Source organism: Aptenodytes patagonicus, chromosome 14, assembly GCF_965638725.1.
Source record: "Aptenodytes patagonicus chromosome 14, bAptPat1.pri.cur, whole genome shotgun sequence".
Taxonomy (NCBI): Eukaryota; Metazoa; Chordata; class Aves; order Sphenisciformes; family Spheniscidae; genus Aptenodytes; species Aptenodytes patagonicus.
This window is the reverse complement of record NC_134962.1, coordinates 2,618,602-2,636,614: the sequence shown is the minus strand read 5'-3', so window position 1 is coordinate 2,636,614 and position 18,013 is coordinate 2,618,602. Positions and strand designations below refer to the sequence as shown.

The window sequence follows — 18,013 nt, the reverse complement described above, 5'->3', positions numbered from 1 at the left end:
GCACACGATGATGTTCTCCTGCCCTGCTTGGAAATACCCAGGAAGGGGCACAAGTCTGCCTTCCTGGCTCAAGGACAACATGGCTTGGGAGCTGGGAAATGCAGGAGGAGCTGGAAGATGAGATTAAACTATCAGTGGGAAAACAGCCTTCTGCCGCGGCTGTGCTGTGCCTGGACGGATCCCCAGATCCCCTTCCAATTTGTGGCATGCCAAGGACGTGGCACTTCATAGAGCCCAAATGCTGCAAAGACCTTGGGCATCAAATCGATTTCTATGGAGGAAGCTGGTGGCTGCTGGGGGTGCGTAGAGGGACGAGGAGCCTCGGTGGCCCATGCACACAGTTTTGGGGAAGGTGGCTCAGTGAACCGGTACGTGTCTGTCTGCTGTTAGACCGGGGCATGGGATGGGGACGGTGTTGGGGGAGCAGGCGGCGGTGGCTTCATGCAACGCGCTCTGTAATTCAGCTTGGCGTCGGCTCCTTGAGGCTCTGCCTGGGGGCACTTAGCGCTGCAGAGCATCAGATGTTAATTAGGATCATTAAGGGCTCCTGCAACACAGACAGTAATGATTCTTGTGCCTCTGGAGCTCTCCTGGGAAGGACCTCGCATGATGCCGTCCTTCACAGAGCCGGTGCATGGCGTCTGCTCCCAGTGCTGTGGCTTCTCCTAAAAGCCGAGTCATGAGCACAGACAATCTCAGGATGCCCCAGCACACTGCTAACCCCACCTTCAGGGAGGAAATGTCCCTTGGAAAAGTCCCCAGAAGCACCCTCACACCTCCTCCCTCCACCTCCCTACCTTGCCGTACCATCTCCCGCTCCTCCCCGCACTCGGTGCTCCCACCTTTTCCCCCTCAAAGCACCCAGCTGTTGCTTTTTGGTCAGTCCTAAACACTTGGCAACCACAACCCTTTGGACTGGGACAGCCGACACTGGGTGGAGTGGGGAGAGGCGCAGACCTTGCCTCAGGCTGCAAGTTTGCAATGGGAGCCAAGACGCCATCCTGGGCGAAGACCATGAGTTTTGGGGCTTCTTGGGAGTCCCGAGTCACACGTCTGGGCTCCAGCACATGGCTTCAGCCGGGGAGAAACGTTCCTGTCATGTTGTTTGGAAAGGGCTGGAGGATCCTCCGTGTGTGAGGCAAAGAAGTGTGTAGAGAGAAGGCAGCCTTGGCCATTTCTCCCAAAATGATGGGGTATTAGAAAGAATAAAAGCTGCCAGCCCTTCAAGGAGGCATGGGGTATGGTATTTTCTCTCTTTAAATGACGTAACTTTAGGGGGTTAACTTAAGCTTATTTTGCATGGAAAAAATTATAATAAAGGCCCTGATAATTGATATTAGAAGGTTGAGCAGGTTAAGGGCAATATCAAAACCAGGCTGCTGTAAGAGCAGCCCCTGCTTTAGGCTGGGGGAATCAGACCAGACACCTGCATCGGTTGAGGGGCGAGAACTGGGGAAGGGCTGGGTGCTGGGTGACACCCTGAACATGGCTGCCAAGCTCTCCTCCTTCCTCCAGATTTCCATCCCAGCCCTGCCTGTGCCTGTCCCCACCATCTGCTCTAAGTGGGACTACAGGAAACCCATCAAAACCAGCCCCTCTCAATGACAGACGCACACACAGAGCTCCACACCTTTTGGGTTGGTTGTTTTGTTTTGGTTTTTTTTTTTTTTGTTTGGTTTTTTTTTTTTCCACTGTGGATGTTGTACCAGTTTTATTGGTAAAATTAACATGAAGCCTCACAAACGCTGGAACATGCTTTTCCTTTTAAAGAATTTCCACTGGACCTTAATGGTGAGCATCCAGTCGTTGACATATAAACTCTTACAAGCTGATGTGCACACATGCGCCCGGGGGAGACGGTGGCAGCGTCCTGGTGTCAGGGATGGTTTCTGCGCGATGCACTGGGAGCCCACAATTCATTTGCCAGCCTTCTGGGCCTTCTGGGCAGACTTGGTGACTTTACCAGCCCCACCGCTTTTCTTCTCCACGTTCTTGATGACGCCCACGGCCACGGTCTGCCGCATGTCACGGACAGCGAAGCGGCCTGTGGGGTGAAGAGAGGGGGGATGTGAGCGAAACGCGGCCGCCTTGCCCTCCCTAAGGCTGAGATCTTCTGGGTGGGTGACGGTGGGATCTACACCCACCACTCGCGGTGCCATGCGTTACCCCTGTCCTTGGAGCAGGTTCCTGCAGGAATGAGCCCTGCGCCACCAACGCTTGCTGTGACCACCAAGTTACCCTGATGCTCCTCTCTGTTTAAATGACTATTTATTTAACTTAAATCACATCTGCTCTGCAAGCTCCCAGCATTGCTAAAGCTTCCAGATGTGCAACATCATCCAAGGAAAGCACGGCACTTCTCTGCATTAAAAGGTGTCCTCTGCTGAGCAAACTTCCCTCTTTCTTCTCCTGACAAGTTGTGTTTTAGGGCAGAGATGGGGAAGCTGAAAAATATTTCTGCATTCAGAAACTATCAGGGTTTAGGAACTTTGAAGGAAAGGCCCTGTTGCTGCCAGAGGGAAAACCCAGCCCTGCCTTTGGAAACCTAGCTCAGCAGAAAGTCCATCCCACCCCATCGGCCCTAACAAAGTTCATGCATCAGATTTTGCCCTCCCAGCATGTGGGGGAGCAACAAAACATGCTCAGCTCCCTCCCCAGTCTAACTGGTGGGGGATACTGGCAGAGGCTCAGCACGTCTGGTGTGAGCTCTACAGTCGTAGAGACTTCATGCTCCTCTGCAGGAGACCTCAAAAAAGCCGTTCCCTTACCAAGGGGTGGGTACTGGGAGAAGCTCTCCACACACATCGGCTTGCCAGGGATCATCTCCACGATGGCCGCGTCGCCTGATTTCAGGGACTTGGGGTTGTCCTCTAGCTTCTTGCCGGAGCGCCGGTCGATCTTCTCTTTCAGCTCGGCGAACTTGCAGGCGATGTGTGCGGTGTGGCAGTCGATGACGGGCGAGTAGCCGGCACTGATCTGGCCAGGGTGGTTCAGGATGATCACCTGGGGGACAGAGCGGTGTCAGGGCAAGGCTGGGAGCCAGCGGGTGGTGACAAACTGTGCGTGGTGGCACCACCAGCTCTGCTGACCTGAGATGTGAACTGCGCTGCCTCCTGCGGCGGGTCCGACTTGCTGTCCCCGCAGACGTTCCCACGACGGATGTCCTTGACGGAGACGTTCTTCACATTGAAGCCAACGTTGTCCCCGGGCAGAGCCTCGCTCAGGGCCTCGTGGTGCATCTCCACGGACTTAACCTCAGTGGTGATGTTCACGGGCGCAAAGGTGACCACCATGCCGGGCCGCAGGATGCCGGTCTCCACCCGGCCCACGGGGACTGTGCCGATCCCTGCAGAGACAAGGACAGAGCAGAACAAAATGTAACCTGCTTGGCATATCCCTGGGCCAGAGCCTGGCTGCAGCAAAAGCAAGATATCTCCAGTGGTTTTCACCAAAGATCCAAATTTTAGCTGCAAGATCAACATTAGGGTCTTCAAAAAAACCACAAGTCTGTCCTTTCTACCCACTGTTTTGTAAAAAAGGAGTAACACCAGAATCAAAAGACCCTGAGCAACCCACATGCCCTGGAAGCTCTTCCTTTGCAGCAGCTGTGGCACCTCCTGCGTGGAGGACTGGGCACATATTGCATGCAACACCACGCTCCGTATCCCTGATGGCCACACCGTTAGCATAGGATGAAGCCCACCTATGCCAGGGAATGAGGGTGGCTAATTAAATGAAAGGGACCTTTTACACCCTGTGTCATCAGGAGGCTTTGGGAAAACACCTTTGGAGTCAGGTGAAGAATCATTAAGAGAAACAACCTTGAAAAGAGGTTGGGGAGGTTGGCTGGACCCATCTGCTCCTCCACATCCACCCTACTGCCTCCACCTCCCCCCGTCCCACGGTGTCTCTGCTCTCTAAGGACCTGCCTAATGGTAAAACCGAATCTCTTTCCCCCAGCTGAGCTAGGGGAGGACACAGACCTGCTCACCACCTTTCATCTCCATTGCAAACAAAAGATTGCATTAAAAAGCCTGCTAAAACCCATGTTCAACCCCTGCCTGGTTTCTGCAGTGCACATGTCCTTGGAAAAGTGTGGAAAAGGGCTGGAAATGGCTGTGCCTGCCTGATCCAACAGCCGGGGAGTCAGCAGGGCTGCCCGCCGCTGCCAGCAGGTCAGAGAGTATTTATAGCTCGGAAAAGTGTCCCCATCACCGCTTCAGAGGGAAAGGGAGACACGCCGACTGACGCACTCCCTACATGGCTGGCGCGGTGGTCCAGCTCGGCAGAGGGAGGTGCTGGTGATGGACACCAGCATTTGGGAAGCATGGGCAGACCGCGGCCAAGCCGCCGCGCACCAGCCTCACCGGTGGCCCTTCCCGCTGGCCTTGTCCCTCATCTGGGCCCCAGCACGTTTTTGCTGCCTCCATCTTGCCCTGCCAGCCATGACCGCTGGGACACCCAAATTTGCAGCCATTTTGGCATCACGTATTCCCTGGGCAGAGCTCACAAGCCTGCTGCTCCTCTCTGGTCCCTGGGCACCTTCGGGCATGTCATCCTCCAACCCCAGACAGCCCAGTCTCAAATGGGGTCTTTGCCCTGGAGCTAACACCCTTCTCCACAACATTATCTCAAGTTTGAGTACAGTCCCTCCAGTTTCCCAATACCTGGAAATGTCATTCCCAAATTCCCATGGAACGAAGACTCCAGTTAAAGCAGAGGGAAGAGGGACAGTGGCAAGGCTTTTGCTCACCTCCGATCTTGTAAACGTCCTGGAGGGGCAGGCGCAGGGGTTTATCTGTGGGGCGAGTCGGGGGCAGGATGGTGTCCAGGGCCTCCAAGAGGGACACCCCGCTGGCGTTGCCTTCCTTGCGCTCCACCTTCCAGCCTTTGAACCAAGGCATCTGGAAACAGAGCAGCAACAACATGCACTGAGTGTGCCCGTCCTCAGCATCCAGAGGTGATACCAGAGAGATGTCCCACACCAGGACAACCTTCATGGAGTCAGTCCAACCATGTCCTGGCTTTACCTGGGGACTGGCGAGCTCTTTTCACTCCACCATCCCTTCAGGCTTATCTGCACCCCCTTGCTCAATCTCCCCCCTCTCTCCTAGAAACATGCAAAACATCCATTAACAGGAGAAAAAGGATGGAAGTGGTTAAATCCAGCAAACTCACAGTCCCCATTCCCAACACCAACCTGTGGATGTTGCCTTCCCATGCCAACTGCCTGGATCCTGCCCTCCAGCAACGATGGCACCGGGACCACAGGGTCTCCAGCCAAGTCCCAGCTACAAAGCGCCCAACCTTCAGTCCTGGGAACCGAGTTTCTTCAAGGCGAGCCCCAGACAGACCCTTCTCCCCGCTCGCTTCTGCTATCACCCCTCCAGGGTTTGTTTTTTAAACCCTGGCTTGGGAGGATGCTGGAAACCTGGTGCTTGCACTAGGGCTGCCGAGGGGCAGGATTGTTTTTCACAGATGCTCTCTGCTCCTGCCCTAAATCGGACCCTTGAAGCTAAAATTGGCCAGGAAAGAGGCAGAGAGGTAGGGAAATGCGCTCAGCAGAGGCCATGGTTTGATGCAGGGAACCACAGTGCTTGCCTGGGGTGATGCTGCGCATCTGGAAGCTGTAGCAATGTCTGAGGCTTGCCGGCAAGAAAAATCCAGTCCTGGGTCTGAAACAACCCTGATGCAACAAACAGAGATCAGAGTCGGCAAGGTCATTCCCCCTTCCTCTGCACAGAGAGGTTTAGACAATATTTTCCCACTCAGATGTAAAACGCTGCCCGTGTGTCCCAGCTCCATCGCACACGTTATGGATGTGGCTTTTCCCTTAGGCACCAACATCAGTGGCACAGTGCATTGGGTATGGGGCTGAGGCTAGGGGTGAAACGGGACCCGCAAAGTGCCCCCGGTTTCACAGCCATCCCTGGAGGACGCAGCTATGCCAAAGGCTGGTTTCCCATCCTGAAGTCTGCGCCGCTTTCAGGAAGGAGCGAGGGGAAGAGCTGGGTCCAACCAGGGAATTCAGCCTGCATCAAACGTGTTCAGGTCAGCCTCCCTCAGAGCGTCATGTCTGACACTGATTGCCCTCCTTGGTGACAGTGGCAGGAGGAGCCTGGGGACACTTTTGCAGAGGGATCCTTCCCGGGGCACTGCAGCTATTGCCGCGCAGCCGGCCCCAGCATCAGGCTAACAGCTAAGCAAAATGATAAATCCATTCAGCTGGTGACGGAGCCGCATGTGATGCACAGGATGACTCAGACCTTCCCCTCAGCCTGCTGTCGCACAGCCCAAAACGCCGGGCAGGTGCCCGTGCGAGCAGCTGCCCCGGTGGCTGCCTGCCCACAGGCTCTGCTCTCGAGGGTGACGGCCACCCATGTGCCCGCAGCGCCCGTCCCTCTGCCCCTGGCCGGCTTGGGGACTTGGAGAAATGGCAACCTCTGCCCCGTGATGCCTGGCTGTCAGAGCTGTCCTTTTTCATTTCGATGCTTTATCCAGAAAACTTCTGACATCCCAAGAATCAGATAAAGATGCACTTTGACACCTTCTGGGAGCAAATTCACTCTGAGAAACCTCGGCACGGCCCCAGGGTGAGAAGCATCTGCAAAACCTGGTTTGTGCTTCCTCCTAGGGCCACCCAAGTAAAATCTCGTTTATGTATTCCCCAAATCTGCTTCCCAAAGAGCAATTCCTATTCTACCACTCCTATGGCAAAAGCAGGATTGGACCAAACCCCGCAGCCAGACAGGCTAAACTGCAGGCTCAAGCCCCCATAAATAACAGCTGAGCTCCAACTCTTTTGCACCCCAAGTGCATTTTACAAAGCAGTTGCTTTTCTCTGATTTTACCCAGCCCGTGAGCATCCCAACACACCCACCCCACACACCCCAACATCAAGGCTGCAGCCCTGGGCCACCACGCTCCCTTGCACCACAGATTGGGTGTGTTTGAGTTGCAGCATCCCACAGGGTGAAAGTCTCCCAAACCACATCGAATGGCCCAGTTCTGTCGGCTGCAGCAACTGAAAGCCGGCTTCACATAAAACCCCATTTGCCAAAAAGCTCTCAAATGTCAAACTTTGATGCAAGTGCAGTCCAGCCATCATTTTTTGCAGTTGGCCTGGGGCTGCTGTGCAACACTGACATGGGCTGGAGTCTTCCACGCAGAGCTGGCTCCAGCCTGACGTACCACCACACCTCCCCTTGCCCGGAGGTGACAGGAGCTGCAGGGACGTCACGGCTCTAATCTCCACTTTCTGATAAGCCCCCTGACAGACAGACAGACAAGTCACTTGCCTGCCTTGTGCTTTAGTGAAACCCCGCCAGAAATTGCGAGTGAAAAAAATCGGAGTTTTTTCGAGCGAGGAATGAGAGGAGAGATATCTACACTGGCGTCCTGCTCAAGCTTTCCTACATGGGGTGCAATATGGGAAAGAGGAGTCTGTCCCAAGCTGGTGTCCTGGCAAAGGCAGGACAGGGACCTCCTGCGGACCACAGCATGGGGAGGACCCTGCACCCTCTCTAGCAAAGCTCATGCTGATCCAGACCTCTGGCCAGGCTTTCTCCCCAATTCCCCAGCTCAGGCAGCTCCTGGGAACCCACCCTGGAGCCAGCTGCCTCCTTACGGCAGAGGGGTGAGTTATTTCAGCCCCTGCCTTCTCTCGGGCAGCGCATCACGTTGAGAACATGCTCTGAGACCCATCCAGAGGAAGGGGGCCAGCAAGCCCCATCCTGCTCCGTGCCTCCCCTCTGCAGCCTATTAATAGGAGAATTGTTCAGGATCATCTTCCCGGCCCAGCAGCTGCTGACATTTGGAGCCTGTCTGATTTGAGGCACCCAGGAACTATGCAGCGGGGTTTGGCATGGCCGTGGCTGACCTTTATCCCAGCTCTGCTCTGCAGGGGACAGGAATCTCCCAAGCACCCCCAAATTTCCTTCCTTCCAAGCCAGCCCCAAGTGAGCAGCCTTTCCCGTGCAAGGTTGTGAGCTGCATTTCATGACGGTGTGAGCTTGCATTGCAGCACTCCTCTAGCTCAGGCTTGCAACCCTTGACCTCCCTCAGTTGCTGCCATACTGATACGCTGCATCCCTCGTCATAGAGCCCTGACCCACGATCCACAGGTGAAGTCCTAAAGCCCTCTTAAGCATCACATTTCCCATTGGTTTCACAACGGATGGCTGGGGGTTTCCCGTCTGAGCAACTTGCTCAAGGTCACCCAGAAGCCAGCAGGAGAGCAGGGACCTTCCTCTGGCCAGAACTTTCTTTAGAAGACTAAAGCTGGGGTAGCTTTTTCTCCAAAAAAACAATGTCAGAGTAACAACTGCTACTGGCCGCGTGCCAGCCAAGAAGCCCCCATCCTTCTTCAAGCTCTTCTTTCTCCCCTGCTGTCATATGAAGTAATAGCAAGGGCCCACCCAGAGGACCCTGCCTTTGTGTCCCCACCATCCCCATCACTGATGCACAGCGGGAGAGATCTTGTAAAAATCAACTGGAGAAAGTCCGAACGCAAATGGATGCTCCAGAAAACCATGGTTTTGGCATGGGAAACCTGGTACCTCCCCAAGCAAAAGTCACGTTAAGAAGTGAGATCCCAGCACTGGAACCAGACGTGTGGCCATCACAGTGGCATACGGCACCGATGGGAAACCCAATACCCAACACGTGGGAGCCCAGCTGCGTGGCGGGAGCTGTTACAAGCCTGCGACCAGATCGTGTTATTTCCCTCAGAAAACAATGCCCTAAAACCACACATGATATTCCTGCTGAGAGTGACAATTGCTGCGGATGGCTCTAATGTCACCATGGGTCTGACGATGCAAAACCTTCAAATCATGTCCCAGAAGCAAAGCCATCATCTCTTGAAGATGCTCATGTTTAGCCACTGGGGTGTCTGGCCACGGTACAGCAACCAGCGTGCCCATGAACAGTGCGCCCATTCATCCTGGCTCGGCGCAATCAGAGCTACGTGACAAACCCATCTATGCTGGCAACGCAGGCCATTATTACGCACAATGGGTGCATGAAACGTGCCTGCGGTTTTCAGAGCATGGAGGTCAGCTTCAGCCTGGATCGGGATAGTCAGGATGGGGGGAAAAGTCTAACACAACGCACACACTTACATTGGGAGAGGGCTCCAGCATGTTGTCTCCATGCCAGCCCGAGATGGGCACGAAGGGAACTGTGGCTGGGTTGTAGCCGATCTTCTTGATGTAGGCGCTGACCTCCTTGACGATCTCATCGTAGCGTTTCTCGCTGTACGGGGGCTCTGTGGAATCCATCTTGTTGATGCCCACGATGAGCTGCTTCACCCCCAGGGTGTAAGCCAGCAGGGCGTGCTCACGAGTCTGCCCGTTCTTGGAGATACCAGCTTCAAATTCGCCGACGCCGGCAGCAACGATCAGGACGGCGCAGTCAGCCTGGGAGGAGAGAGCTAATGAATTGCTTCTGTCCCCAGAAAGCACTGCTCCTGGTGACACCCCTGAGAGCTTTGAGTAAGCCCCAGATGAACACTACTCATGGCTTGGACAGACTCCCTGCCAGTTGCTACCCATAACCCTGCTGATCTACCTCAAAACTGACCTAACTGTGTTATTTCAGACTTGCCAACCGTGCATGGTTTTGCAACGTGGGTTGGAAACCAGGGTGGGTCCTCCAGGTTGCATGACCCTAACCAGGACCTCATCTTGATCATCCAGGGATGCACAGCCAAGGCCTTATCCGAAACCCTACTGAAGTCTTGCAGATAATCTCCCTGGATGACAGATGAGACTACAGCCGTGCAAACTGTGTTCCCTGGCTTACTTCTGTACCCAAAGCCCACAGCAGAAGCTGCCTGGGTTTGACGGAAAGCCACGCCTGGCCCAACTGGCATCACAATGGGAATCTCACCGGGCATGCAGCAAGGCTCATCCAGCACCCGTCAACCACAGTGAGATGCTGGAATCTCCTGCAGCGCAATGAGGGGAAACCACCCTGCCCTGGAAGAGTAGGCCATGGAGTTTGGCAATGTGATGTGGTTTATGGGACAAAGACAGCTGTTTCGAGAAAAAGGAAGGAGAAAAGACCCATGGAGTCTCCTTTAGCCAATAAAAGCTAAGGGATTGGTGGAAGTTTCTTGTATACCTCAGTTGGCTGAGTCTAAAATAATGTCTTAACACACCCTCACACAAAGGCTTGTAGGTCATAGCATCCCACCTCCCAGAGAGGCCATATTTGTCCCCACCTCCTCCAAGTAGGTGAAATGGGGTGAAGAAACCACCTCTCTGTGCCCAAGGAGGCCCTTTCTCCCAGATGCCCAGGGAGGTGCAGGACCATGGTGAGCTGGGTCCTCTGGTGCTACCCAGCCTCTTGCATGGACCCTGCTCAACACCACTTGATGTCTGCTGTCTCAACTACCCACCTCCAAAAGGACTCCAACAGCACCTACGTGACCCTGGGCTCATCAGCAAGCCTCAGCCTCCCACCTCTGGCAGCCCCCCACCCCCTGGCCACCATTTCTCACCTGGGAGGTCCCGGTGATCATGTTCTTGATGAAGTCCCTGTGGCCAGGTGCGTCAATGATGGTGATGTAGTACTTGGTGGTCTCAAACTTCCACAGCGAGATGTCAATGGTGATGCCACGCTCGCGCTCGGCCTTCAGCTTGTCCAGCACCCAGGCATATTTGAAGGACCCCTTCCCCATCTGGCCAACACAAAGGCAAGAACTGGTGAGAAACGTCGCAAACATCGAAGGCAAAATTCCCTAAATCCAACGGCAATGATCTATTTACTAATAAATACAGGTGAAAGGAGATATTGCTCTCAATGCATTCCTCAACAGGACAGAGGAGAGGCTGGAAGAAGAGCTGTGAAGTGAATTTGTGAGTGGACGGGGAGGAGCTGGAGCCAGTGACTCGTGAGATCTCCTCCATGAAACGCCATGGTCCTGCACTGCTGCTGGGAAATCATGGTGCTACATAATTACACAGCAATGGTGGAAAGCTTCTTATTGTTGCATTTTAATCTATTAACCAAACCTGTGAGAGAGCTGGTTAGTGGGAAAGGGCATTGCTCTATGAGTGAGCCCATAACTGACAGGGGTGTAGGAGGGGAATGGGTTAAAAGAAAATGAAATGCTAGATGGTTGCTATGAGCAGAACAGAAACGTGACTGATTTTTGCCACAGAGTGTGCGAATTCACACGAAAAGCTACTGTGAGCTGCAGCCAGACCAACTGTTGTTGCCAAATGGCCAAAATCTCAGCCAATATTGTAATGCATAAAATCATGCTCGGTGAGATTAGCTACAGTAAATCTCTCTGTCCTGCGATAAAGCTCATTCCTTGGTAAAACCACGATGTCACTTCTGAACCACTTTCTCCTTTGGGTTGGTGTCGGTGTCGTGCCATCAGGGAGAGCGGGACTTCCCCCCCAGCACGGAGGTGGTGCTCCCAGTCTGAGCTGGGATCCTGCCAGTGTGGAGATGGGGCAGGACAAGACCACCCCTTGCTGACCACACTGTGTGCCGGGGCAGCCTGGGGAGCCCGGCCGAAGCAAAGGGTTAATGGGCATTGATCATCAGCTCTTAGCCTCAGATGCAAGGTTTTGTTTAAGACGGAAAATGGAATTTAGGTCATTTGCGGATGATTTAATGGGCTCTAACCACTGCGCAAGGACAGAGCCGTGACACCCCGCTCCCCTCCATCCATCCTGGTGTTCTCTGCAACCATGGTTTCTTCTGGACTATCAATGCGGAAAATTCATTATGGACAATTATAAATCACTGGTCCAGAGGGAAGCGCTTCCTGATCGCAGGCAGTGAATGCTTCAGCGATGGTCCTCACCAAGAAGGCTAACGTAGCATCACATCTGAGCCTGTCCTGCCCACGCCATGCCCGGGGGGCTGCTCTGCCCCTGGCCCCCGCACTCCAGCCCCGTGCTGGCCCATTTATGTAACAGCTGAGCACTGCGATGACTTTGCAGCTTGTTCTGGAGGATTACGGACAAAATCCTAAAGCCAGGGGCAAGCCTCCCCCTCTGAGGAGGGGACATCAGGTTGAAAGGGTGATGCCCCATCCCCGCCGAGCAGCTGGGAGCTCTCGTGCCTGCAGGAAGGGCAGTCAGGGGGGGAGTGTGGAAAAATCCAGAATCAAATCTCTGCTCCTAAGCATCCTCCTGGCATCAGGCTCAGTGAGGGGACCGAGCAGGAGCTCGGAGGTTAACCCTTTCCAGCACGCACATTGAACCCCTCTCTTGCCAGAGGAAAAGGGAGGAGGTCGTTAGAGTGTGCTCATTTACTGCTGGAAATGGCGGAGATACACCGAGGAACGATGCATTTTGTGCAATGCATTAATAATGGCTAGTTCTCAGGCAGGAGCTCAATCAGCACATCCCACAGCCTTTCACCCACTGGCAGCCTATTCCTTCTCTTCTGGATGGGGAAACTGAGGCATGGAGCAGACCCCTGGCTCTCCATGGGAGCTGGGTGGGAATCAGCACCTTATTGCAGGCACCCGCAACCACGCACACAAACAGCCGGTCATCTCGTGTGGAAACCCCCCCCCAGAACTCAGCATCATACATAACTTGAAGACAAATGAGGTCCTTTATTTAGCAAACAGTTTCCCTCCTTTCACGGGGTATATTCAGTTACCCAGAGCTGTTGTTGAAAAAACCAGGGTATTATCTAGCTTTGCACAATACCTTCCCTGTTCAGTGCCAGAAACAGCCTCATTTTCCTTGATCGAACCCCAGCAGAGGGACAGCTTTCTATTTGGAAACCACAAATACTGATTTTTTTTAAAAATAGGACAACTCTTCTTTTGGAGATACTGTTACCTCTGCCCCTGAGTCAAAAAGAAAAAAATAATCCTTTCTCTTTTCTCTTAAAAAAAAATATCAGACCCTGGTTTTTTTGTTGGCTTTTTGGGTGCACACAGGCCTCCATTTCCTGCGAATGCCACCTAATGGAAGAAAACCCTTCCCCAGCCCTGCATCAGAAAATGGAGTCTGTAAGCTCAGTCAATAGGCTATTAATAGCAGCTTCCAGTCCCCGCGTATTCTGGCAAGCCAGTGAAAGTGTCTGTTCAATTAAAATAGCTGCAATCACATCTACAATAACCTAATCACGCCATAATCCAATCTGTAGGTAAAGGGGGGAAATATATAGAGGGGTATCAGCAATCATTTTAAACCAGGGGGGGGAGATCATTTTGTACGAAGGAAGAAGCTCTTTGCTTAAGGGCTGGAAAAAAGGGCTGACAGCGAGGCAGGAAAACGGGTGGTTTAGCTCGGATGCTATCGGCAGATTCAAAGGGTTAAGACAGACAGACAGCAAAACATCTACTCAAGAGTGGCAGCTCTGTAAAACCTTCCCCCTCCCCCCCATTGAAATGTGGGATCTTGTCCAGAAAAATAAAAAATAAAAAAAAATTGAGGGATATCTGCATTAAAGATTCCTGGAACGATGACGACAAGCCATCTTTGAAGAGACCAGATATGCCCTATCAATAACACAGCCGGGCTTTTCCTGGCTCACCCACCTCTCTAGAATTTACCATCATTAATTTCTGAGAGTTTCCAATTCACGTTTTTCTTCCCAAGACTATTTCTTCCTCTTTAATCTCTGTGTTTGCCACATTATAGATATTGGGTGGTGCTGTGCTGTGTGACAGCCTGCTAAATGCATGCACTATTATATTGCTACAAATGTCACCATTGTGAGAGCTAAACAAAAGGATTTAACTTAAATGCTCATACTTCACGCCAGCTTTTCTATATTAAAGGCTACCGATCAAGCTACACACCAGGCCATATGCTTGAGAAAAATGAGAATGGGGTTTTTAACAAGCTGGATCAAACGAGTGGTCCAGCTGATGCTGCACCTTGTCCCCAGCAGGCACTGGAAGTAGATGCTTCAGAATGAAATTCAGAGAGTCCTGCACTAGGCAGTGAGGGATTATCAGGTTTTCCTCCTCATGCACAATATTTAGAAGGAATTTCATGCCCTGAAGCACCACGGCTTGTGGCTCTTCCAGAATCCCGGCGATTACCGCCGGTTCCCTAACCCATCCTGCAGACCTCGCCGTGCCCCTGCCCTCATTAACAGCCTGCGGCAGGGAGTCCCCCAGCTCCAGAGAAGAGGGTGGTGAGCGCCCAAATGGCCTATTTTCCCAAGGCCAGAGAAGTCGGGAAGACCCAGGGGTGCAGAGGGAAAAAAATAGAAGGGAACAAAGGGAGAAAGGGAAGGCACGAGAAGGGCGGCACCAGGAAAAGGGGAATATTGCCCGTGGGACAGTTGTGGGGCATCAGTGTGGAGCATCCCTGCGGATGGGAGTGGGGGGGCACGCTGAGGGACGGGCTCCTCACCTCTGCAGCCTCCTTCTCAAATTTCTCAATGGTCCTTTTGTCAATGCCCCCGCATTTGTAGATGAGGTGCCCGGTGGTGGTGGATTTCCCAGAGTCCACATGCCCAATGACGACGATGTTGATATGCGTTTTCTCCTTCCCCATGCTGGTGGGCTACGCGGGGATGGCCGGGGTGGGCGGCGGCGGGGAGGGCTGTGGGAACGCAGCTGCGTTTTTGGGGAGGCTGTGGGGGAAGAGGCAGTCGCGTCAAAAGACCCCCTGTGACAGCACCCTCCCAGCCCATCGGGGATGGCTCTCCTCCCCTCGCCCCACCTTCCCGCTGGACCACATGCCCCAGCCCGGCCGGGGGTGCCTGGCCTCGTCTGGCAGCTCTGCCCATGCTGGGACGGAGCCAGCCCGCCCCCGGAGGAGGCCAGCCGGGCTATTTCTGGCTGCTACATACAGCCTCCAAGTCCCAGCAAGATGCCACGTTTTTTAGCGTCTTGCCCTCCACCGCCCTCCTGGAGACCCCCAGGTCCCAGGGCTACGTCATCGATGCCTCGAAGGTGCCCTTCCTCCCCGGAAAACCTTCCTCCAGCTCAGGGCTGCTACTGCTGCCTTCTCGGTCTTTCCAAACCCGAGGGCATGTCCTCCATGTTGTGGGTGCCCTGGGAGGAGCTGTGGGTGCCCACCCCTGCAGGCTGCTCTCGCCGCTCCCAAGCCGTGCGCCGTTCGGGTGACAACATGGTGTCCACAAAATGGGACGGACAAAAATAGCCCTCACCCGCTCCCCTGAGCAGGGCTGCAAATAGCCGGGCTGCCGAAAGCTCGGCAGTGCGGGCTGAGCCTGCAGTGGAGGGGGTTTATTACATTTTGCTGCCATGAATCTGGATGAAACAGAGGGAGGAGGCTAAAAATGCAAATTGATATATCCAGGGAGCTGTTCTAGCATCTCCCAGCGTTACCATGGCTCTGCAGCTGCTACACAAACCCAGCACTATTAGAAGCTTTAATTTGATGTCTAATAAAATCCAATTTTACAAATCTGCCCATGAAAGTAAAGGAGGTCAGGAGGAGTTTGCTGCTCTAATAGCGACTCAGTCATGCGAGCAATAATATCCCCCGCAAGAAGCCTCCCTGGGCAGCAAGAGCCCCGGCTGCCCCGTCCCTCCCCTGCCCTTGAACAGCTCCAGCCTGGATCTGGCCATCTTGCAGCTCCGATGAGAGGTCCGGTCCGGGGGTGCCGGCCCCTCTCCCCCGTGCGCACCCCCAGCACCCAGGGTGGGAGATGCGGGGCCGCTCAGGGAACCGGGGATTTATTTTATTCTATTTTTTTCCCCCCAAGGAGCCGAAGGCTGGGTGGGGGGAAGCGGGTTATTTCCCACCTGCGGGAAGAGGCACCTGCGGGGTGAAGGAATGGCCCAGCCCCATCCTCTCCCTCCCTACCCGGGGGTACCCCGCACCCCAGGGGCCGGCAGCACCAGCAGCACCCCACGCACACACAGCGCACGGGGTGTGTGTGTGTGTGTGTGTGTGCACTGAACCCCGCAACCCCTGGGGCAGGACCCCCCCCCCCCCAAAGCCCGGTCCCCCCCGCTGCGGAGCGGCCCCATCCCGGCGCGGCGCCGCCCGGGGGGGCGGGGGGCCGGAGCTCTTACCGGAGCGGCGGTCGGGGCGGCAGAGGCTGCCAGCTTGGGCTCCGGCGGCTTTATCTCCCCGGGAGGGGCCCACCTATTGACGGCGGCAGCGCAATGCAGCGACCCCCCCGCACTACGGCAATGCGGTACCGGGCGGGGGAGGAGGAGGCGCGCCGAGGGGAGGAGGAGGAGGAGAAGGAGGAGGAGGAGGAGGAGGAGGAGGAGGAGGAGGGAGGGAGGGAGCAGGGCGAGGCGGGGCGGGGGGGGGGGGGGAGAGAGACGGGGGACGGGGCTGGGAGGGAGGGAAGGTGGAGGGATGGGAGAAATGGAGGGGTGGAAGATGGAGGGATGAGAAGGAGGTGGAAGGATGGGCAATAAAGGGATGGGAGGAAGATGGAGGGACGGGAGAAACGGAGGGATGGGAGAAATGGAGAGGTGGGGGAGAGATGGAGGGGTGGAAGATGGAGGGATGGGAAGATGGAAGGATGGAAGGCAGAGGTCGGAGGGAGAGAGCAGGATGGAAAATAGAGAGATGGGAGGAAGGTGGAGGGATAAAAGATGCAGAGATGGGAGAGATGGGAGAGATGGGAGAGATAGGAGAGATGTAGGGATGAAAGATGAAGGCATGAGAGGGAGATGGAGGGATGGGGGAGAAGGAGAGATTGGAGATAGAGGGATGGGAGGAAGATGGAGGGATAGAGGGAGATGGCAGGAAGGGCTTTTTGGAAGAGAGGGGAAATGATGGAAATCCTGGTCCAGGAGGAGTGGGGGAGATGGAGGCCAAGTGGGGCTTGGACCCCCATGGGTCCCCCTTGGCAGCCTGGGGGTGAAGGGACAGGGCTGGCACGGGACAGGGGCCCAGGACCACCAAGTACCACAGCCCTTGCTCTGCCCCCAGTGGGGCCAGAGGTGCAGAAGGGCTGTTTTCCCACACGCGCTGGGAGGAGAGGGGTCCCTGCACAGCACACAGGGCAAACGCATCCCTGGGCAGGGCCCCGCAGGCACTGACCCACATTTCTGCCGCGGGGGAAGTGCATTAGCCCAGGAGCAAACAGCAAAGCAAGGGACAAACAGAGCAAAACAGATTTCTGCACCTGCAACATGTACGTTGGCTGCTCAAGAATCTGTGGTTTATTAACAACATCTCATTTAATGGGAGATGGGGTTCAAGTCCTAGGAGGGCAAGGAAACCATAAATAATCTCCTTCGGTAATACCATGAAACTTTCTTTGCACAAAAAACCTCAACATGTAGTGGTCAGAATATTTATACCTGTGTCAGCAGTGCAATTACAAGGCTAATGCAAAATTTTCTGTGTCCCAAAGCCAAATATAGGTCAAAAGAAAGCTAATTTTGAATTAAACTATGTAATAGTCCAGGCCAATTTTATGGCCCAGACCATCCTATCAGTGAATTTAACAGCTAAATCAGGTACTCTTAGGTACTCTTATGAAGGTACTCTTACCTTCATAGTCTAAGGGTTAAAAACTTACACATCATGTAGATTAAAATGTTACTAACCTCTCATTAATGCTTAAAGGGAGACTTGATTTTTTTATGGATGTTATGGTTCATTGGTATTTTCTTAGAAATATGATAGGAAAGATATCTTTTACTTTTATGCAGCATTTCTTGGGCAACATAAAATGCACTGAGTGCCAGAAAAAATAGAAAGAAACTTCCATGAGGAAGGCTCTAAGACAGCATTTAAAGGGATTGACACAGCCTTCCTTTGGGACAGGAGTAGTAGTGCTACCCCAGGTCTGGATGTGCCGGGGACGAACACCAAGTGCAATAACGCGTAGGAGGGATGGGTATATAAATCTCTTATTCTTCCTGTCCATATTTTAGCATTTTGCCAAGAAATAATCTCCCCTTTCATACAAGGGCTGTGGGCAGCCTGGGAACTGCCCTCAGTGGGGCAGGGGCTGCGTTTGCTGACGAAGACTTCAGCCTTCGTGGAGATGGCGTAAATCCCGGGTCCCTCTGCTGCTCGGGCCAGGCGAGTGTGTGATGGAGCTCTCCTCCCTCTGTTCCTTCTCCAGTAAA

At 54.0% G+C, this 18,013-nt stretch overlaps 1 protein-coding gene across 1 annotated transcript; it reads right to left on the bottom strand.

Annotated features, from left to right (window-relative positions):
• Positions 1–1,623: 1,623 nt before the first annotated feature.
• Positions 1,624–16,102, bottom strand: EEF1A2 (eukaryotic translation elongation factor 1 alpha 2). The gene is made up of 8 exons (XM_076351645.1): positions 15,986–16,102; positions 14,349–14,571; positions 10,505–10,684; positions 9,123–9,419; positions 4,754–4,904; positions 3,090–3,346; positions 2,769–3,003; positions 1,624–2,044 (listed from the first exon to the last, which is right to left on the bottom strand). Exons 2-8 carry the CDS (start codon positions 14,490–14,492, stop codon positions 1,917–1,919), a joined length of 1,392 nt encoding a protein of 463 aa, XP_076207760.1. The 5' UTR covers positions 14,493–14,571; positions 15,986–16,102; the 3' UTR covers positions 1,624–1,916.
• Positions 16,103–18,013: the final 1,911 nt, after the last annotated feature.